This window comes from Otolemur garnettii, unplaced genomic scaffold (assembly GCF_000181295.1).
Source record: "Otolemur garnettii isolate 467f Iridium unplaced genomic scaffold, OtoGar3 scaffold00254, whole genome shotgun sequence".
Lineage (NCBI taxonomy): Eukaryota > Metazoa > Chordata > Mammalia > Primates > Galagidae > Otolemur > Otolemur garnettii.
In genome coordinates this window covers 1,024,463-1,031,545 of record NW_003852649.1, presented here as the reverse complement: position 1 = coordinate 1,031,545, position 7,083 = coordinate 1,024,463, and the positions used below count along the sequence as shown (strand labels likewise).

The following is a 7,083-nucleotide window of genomic DNA, read 5'->3' as shown; positions in this document are numbered from 1 at the left end:
CAGGTCGTTCCAGGGGTAGAGGAGGCATGAAGGATGACCGTCGGGACAGATACTCAGCGGGCAAAAGGGGTGGATTTAATACCTTTAGAGACAGGGAGAATTATGACAGAGGTTATTCTAGCCTGCTTAAGAGAGATTTTGGGGCAAAAACTCAGAATGGTGTTTACAGTACTGCAAATTACACCAATGGGAGCTTTGGGAGTAATTTTGTGTCTGCTGGTATACAGACCAGTTTTAGGACTGGTAATCCAACAGGGACTTACCAGAATGGTTATGATAGCACTCAGCAGTATGGAAGTAATGTTCCCAATATGCACAATGGTATGAACCAACAGGCATATGCATATCCTGCTACTGCAGCTGCACCTATGATTGGTTATCCAATGCCAACAGGATATTCTCAATAAGACTTTAGAAGTATATGTAAATGTCTGTTTTTCATAATTGCTCTTTATATTGTGTGTTATCAGACAAGATAGTTATTTAAGAAACATGGAAAATGCAGAAATGACTGCAGTGCAGCAGTAATTATGGTGCACTTTTTCGCTATTTAAGTTGGATATTTCTCTACATTCCTGAAACAATTTTTAGGTTTTTTTTTGTACTAGAAAATGCAGGCAGTGTTTTCACAAAAGTAAATGTACAGTGATTTGAAATACAATAAATGAAGGCAATGCATGGCCTTCCAATAAAAAATATTTGAAGACTGAAAAAAAAAAAACTAGTAGATCAATAACTACAGGCCCAAATGAGAGAAAAAATATTAAATTCAAGAAGCTGGGGGAGGGGTAGTTTAGTAAGTTTCCACCTAATGGGTACAATGTAGGGGTACATGCCACACTTCCTGAGTAAAAGACTCAACTGCAACTTGGACTTTACCTTACAAATGCAAACAATGTAACCTAATCCAGAAAAAATAATGGAACAACTAAAATGAGAAATTCTAACAATGCCAAATGCTGGAGACAATGTAGAGAAAATGAATCTCTCTTACACTGCTATTTAGAACATAAAAATGATATAGCCAGTTTGGAAAATAGTTTGACAGATTCTTTACATACTAAACATACACTTACCATTAAACTCAGCAAGTGCATACCAGGGCATTTTTCCTAGAGAACTGAAAACTGATGTCTACAACACTTATACATGACTATTCACAGCATCTTTGTCATGGCACCCAAACTGGAAACCACCAAAATGCTCCTAAATAGGTGAGCTGTTAAACAAACTATAGTCATTTATATCATGGGATACTACTCAGAAATAAAAAAGGAACAAACTATATTAATACACACAACAACTTGATGAATTTTAAGGATATTCTGCTGAATGGAGAAAGCCAATCCCAAAAGGTACATGCTGAATTATTCTATTTATAAAACACTTTCAAAATGAAAAAAAAAAAGTTTAGATATGGAAAACAAATTATTGACTACCAGAATACCAGAATTGAATACCAGAAGTTAAAGATTGGGGGAGGGAGAATTATCATAAAGATATAGCATGATGGAAATCTTTGTGGTGATGGAATGATTCTGTATCTTATGTTGGTAGTTATGAAAATATAAACGTGATAAAATGCCATAGAACTATGTACACACATTATATCCAAATCAATTCCCTCATTGTGCTATTGTATTATGATAAGATGTAACCATTAGGAGAATCTAGATTCAGGGTTCAAGGACATGTTGCTACTATTTTTGAAAATTTCTGTGAATCCATAATGACTTAAAAATAAAGTTTTTTTTAATCTTGCATCCTTTACTAAACTCAGACTTCAGAGATGCCATTGTGCCAAGCAAGAAGATGAAACTGCATAGTATAGCAGTAGTGAGAAAAATCCTATCCACCCAAACTTCCCCTTGCCTCCTCCCTCTGCCACAGCCTGTTATAAGTACCACTACATACATAGATCTATGTTGCCTCAGGGTCTGAGTAATCTGTGAGAGAAGTATTTCTACCAACTCTTGGCATTCCCCATAATCACATACCAGAAAGAAGCCCATTAGAAACTTCAAGTCAAAGTTGTCCTGTGTGTTAAGACAATCTACAAGAAAAAGGTTATAAGAGTCCCCAGGCATTGTAGAAGAAATATAGTTGCAGTAAGGTAAGAGATGCTATGTTCTGAACTCCAATACATGTCCTTCAATTTTTCAAACTTAACTTGTGTGTTTATGTGGTGGATGTGAATGGGAGAAGCCAGGACATTGGCTCATTCAGCTGTGGCAGAAAAAGGAACACCTGAAAAATATCTATTTGACAACCAACTGACAGGCACTACAGTGAAATGTTAGAAGGCTCTACATAGCATCTTAGAATTGTCCTCCTCCTATGGCCCAGATACTATCATAGCTAGCCTATGACTTCACTGGACAGAAATATCTGATACCCTCACACCATGTAATGGCCCCTTAAAGAGTTACAGAAAACTAAAGATTCCAAAGGTTTGCTATCTTTCTTTTTTATTTTTATTTAGGAAGTATCCAAGACTGATACAAATCACAGTTACAGATGGTATAGAGTGTGCAGAACAGAAGAACTCAAAGTCAAACCCTATGTTTGGTAGGATAAGAGAAGGGTAGGTAAGGTCAGAAATACCAAATCCAGTTACCTATAGAATATAAGAGCTATTATAATATTCAGGATATGATTGTAGACCTAGGTCAAAAATTGTTGACCATTCAGATCAAGGATTGTTCACCACACAAGTACTAATAAGTCTTGATGAAGATCAATTCTTTTGGGATCCTAGGTTCAGATCGTATGACCTCAGATAAACAGGCTCCTAGTGTAATTTTACTGGATATATACATAGTCATAGTAGCTATAAACTGTTCTAAAATTATAACAAATTTTCCTAATCTGAGTTAAATAACCATAAACCTGAAATTCTACTTTCAGGAAGGTTAGGTCATAACCTTCCTTCCCTGTAGCAACCCATATAGCCAATGGCTAGGAGGAATGAGATCAGCCTTATATTAGGCTGGAGGAGAAGGCAGTCAGGAGCATGCTCATTCTATCACGGACCTGCTTACTCTGACTCTGTTTCCTCTCCTGCCTGCAGAATGCCAGCACAGTGTGTCTCTGCTGAAGATTACCAAGCTCTACTAAAGACTAAGATCTATAAAGACTAAGATCTATCTAGTCTAAGACTGCTTTACTCTAAGTCTCTCTCTCTCTCTCTCTCTCTCTCTCTTTCTCTCTCTCTCTCTCCCCCCACCTTGTAGATAGCCCTCAGTCACCTAAGAGAAATTATTCTTCAGCAAGGTAGCTTAGTGGTCCACTCCAGAACCTAGTTAAGCCAGGCTGGAGATCTGACCAGTCCCAGGCCCTGACAAGCAGTAGCACTGTTGGGCTGTGACACTTCTCCATCTTGCTTTTTTCTTTGAATGTATATCTTGTATCCCTTTCAAAGGTTAGATTGAAAGTAATGATGGTGTTCTTTGCTTCTAGTACATACAAATAATGACTGGCTTGATGACTGTCGACATAGGAATACTCTGGGTGCATTTGCTTGCCTCTCAAACTCTGGTATTTGGAAAAGTGTATTTTCCTGTTGTACTGTTTTCAGGATACCCACTTTGGGGATCTTGGCAGGTGAGTAAATAATCTTATCCCTGATTCATTGTTCATTAATTTATTCATTACATTTAATGACTGCTTCTGAGCTAAGTAGTGTGCCAGAGTTAGAATAATGCACAATCTCGGTTCTCAAGGAACTTAATTCTTTTACCTAGTTGTTGAAAATGAACATATCAATATAAAAGAACTCTCAGATTCTTACCACTAACATTCTTTCATAATAAGAGTCTATCCTGTTAGAGGGCAACTTATTATATCATACTTGGATATGGAGAACAATGGAAAACCTAAAATGGTTGATGACTATATGGCATTTATCTTGCCAGTGAGCAAGTAAAAATAGGAGAGTATGACTGCTGAGGAAATATTGGGATATGGAAAACATGTGGAGGAAAAAAATGAAATATTTATGTTCTATTAATCCAAAAAGAATGTGATATAATTGACACAAATTTTTTTTATTTCTTATAACATAACTGTGTACATTAATGTAATCATGGGGTACAGTGTGCTGTTTTCATATACATTTTGAAATACTCTCATCAAACTGGTTAACATAACCTTCGTGTCATTTTCTTAGTTATTGAGTTAAGACATTCATACTCTGCTTTTAGAAAGATTCACTTGTACCCTTGTAAGATAAACCATAGAGGTGACCCCACCAATCACCCTCCCTCCCCCCTTCCACCTCCCTCACCTCACTTCTCCCAACCCTTCCCATATGCTAAGGCTATAATTAGGTTATGACATTCCTATGAAAGCTATGAATTAGTTTCAATATAGGGCTGTGTACATTGGATACTTTTTCTTCCATTCTTGAGATACTTTGCTAAGAAGAACATTTTCTAATTCCATCCATATAAACATGAAGGAGGTAAAGTCTCCATCTTTCTTTAGGACTGCATAATATTCCATGGTGTACATATACCACAGTTTATTGGTCCATTTGTGGATCGATGGGCACTTGGGCTTCTTCCATGACCTAGCAATTATGAATTGGGCTGCAATAAACATTCTGATATAGGATCCTTTATCTGGATACAGGATCTCCCAGACACATCATAATTAACTTCACTAAAGTTAACATGAAAGAGAAAATACTAAAACCAGCTAGCCGTAAGAAAACCATAACCTACAAGGGGAAGAATATTAGAGCAACTGCAGACCTCTCTGCCAAAACCTATCAGGCAAGAAGAGGGTGGTCATCAACATTTAATCTCTTAAAACAAAATAACTTTCAGCCCAGGATCCTGTATCCAGCTAAACTGAGTTTCATTTATGATGGAGAAATTAAATACTTTAATGACATCCATGTGTTGAAGAAATTTGCCATAACTAAACCAGCTCTCCAGAATATTCTCAGACTTATTCTCCATAATGACCAGTACAATCCTCCACCACAAAAATAAACTCACTCAGAAACTATTGATCAAACTCCAACTTCCACAGTGGCGAAAGGATTAAAAATGTCTACTGGACTTTCAAGGAATTCAATGCCCAAAATTTTACGAGGCTTATCAGTAATTTCAATCAATGTGAATGGCTTAAATTGTCCCCTAAAGAGGCACAGATTGGCTGATTGCATACAGAAACTCAGACCACACATCTGTTGTATACAAGAATCTCATCTTGCCTTAAAAGGCAAATATGGACTGAGGGTGAAGGGATGGTCATCTATATTCCAGGCTAATGGAAAGCAGAAAAAAGCAGGTGTTGCAATTTTATTCGCAAATACAATAGGCTTTAAGCCAATAAAAGTAAGCAAAGACAAGAATTGTCACTTTATATTTGTTAAGGGTAATACTCAATATGATGAGATCTCAATTATCAATATTTATGCATCCAACCAGAATGTACTTCAAGAGACACTCTAACAAGTATGACCAATTTGATCTCTCCCAGCTCCATCATAGTTGAAGATTTTAACACTCCTTTAGCAATATTAGATAGATCATCCAATAAAAAGCTTATCCAAGAAACTTTAGATTTAAATTTAACTATTCAACTTTTGGATTTAACAGACATCTACAAAACATTTCATCCTAACAAAACTGAATACACATTTTTCTCATCAGTCCATGGAACATACTCCAAAATTGATCACATCTTAGGTCACAAGTCTAACCTCAGCAAATTCAAAAGAATATAAATTATTCCATGCATCTTCTCGGACGATCATAGAATAAAAGTGGAACTCAATAACAGGAATCTGCAGACTCATACAAAAACATGGAAGCTAAATAACCTTATGCTGAATGATAGATGGGTCACAGACGAGATCAAGAAGAAAATTACCAAATTTTTAGAACAAAACGACAATGAAGACACAAGTTACACGAACCTCTGGGATACTGCAAAGGCAGTCCTAAGACAGAAATTTATAGCATTGCAAACCTTCCTCAAGAGAATAGAAAGAGAGGAAGTTAACAACTTAATGGGACATCTCAAGCAGCTGGAAAAGGAAGAACATTCCAATCCCAAATCCAGAAGAAGAAAAGAAATAACCAAAATTAGAGCAGAATTAAATGAGATTGTAAAGAAAAGGATTATTATAGAACAGATCAACAAATCAAAAAGTTGGCTTTTTGAAAAAGTCAACAAAATTGATAAACCTGGCCAACCTAACCAAGAAAAAAAAAAATCTCTAATCTCATCAATCAGAAACGGTAAAGATCAAATAACAATAGACCCTTTAGAAATTAAAAAAATCCTTAATGAATATTACAAGAAACTTTTTCCCAGAAATATGACAATCTGAAGGAAATGGACCAATACTTGGAAGCATGTCATCTCCCAAGACTTAGCCACAGTAAAGTGGAAATGTTGAACAGGCCCATATCAAGTTCTGCAATAGCATCTCTATACAAAATCTCCCTAAAAAGAAAAGCCTAGGATCAGATGGCTTCACGTCAGAATTCTACCAAACCTTTAAAGAGGAACTAGTAACGATATTACTCAACTTTTTCCAAAATATTGAAAAAGATGGAATAAAACCCAACATATTCTATGAAGCGAACATCATCTTAATCCCCAAACCAGGAAAAGACCCAACAAGAAAAGAAAATTATAGGCCAATATCACTAATGAATAGTGAAGCAAAAATATTCAACAAAATCCTAACAAACAGAATCCAGCAACACATCAAACAAATTATACACCACGACCAAGTGGGTTTTATCCCAGGATCTCAAGGATGGTTCAACATATATAAATCTGTAAATATAATTCATCACATAAACAAATTAAAAAACAAAGATCATATGATTCTTTCAATTGATGCAGAAAAAGTGTTTTATAATATCCAGCATCCCCTCATGATCAGAACACTTAAGAAAATTGGTATAGAAGGGACATTTCTTAAACTGATAGAAGCCATCTACAGCAAACCCACAGCCAATATTGTATTGAATGGAGTTAAGTTGAAATAATTTCCACTTAGATCAGGAACCAGGCAAGGTTGCCCATTGTCTCCATTGCTCTTTAACACTGTAATGG

The 7,083-nt window shown here is 36.0% G+C and overlaps 1 protein-coding gene across 1 annotated transcript in view; it reads left to right on the top strand.

Moving 5' to 3' along the window:
• The window catches only part of LOC100952160 (probable ATP-dependent RNA helicase DDX5), a 2,114-nt gene extending 1,393 nt beyond the window's left edge, over positions 1-721 (top strand). Inside the window, exon 2 of the mRNA XM_003802683.2 lies at positions 4-721. Coding sequence (XP_003802731.2) covers positions 4-407 — 404 coding nt within the window. The 3' untranslated portion in view covers positions 408-721. The remainder of the gene's footprint in view (positions 1-3) is intronic.
• The last annotated feature ends 6,362 nt before the right edge of the window (positions 722-7,083 follow it).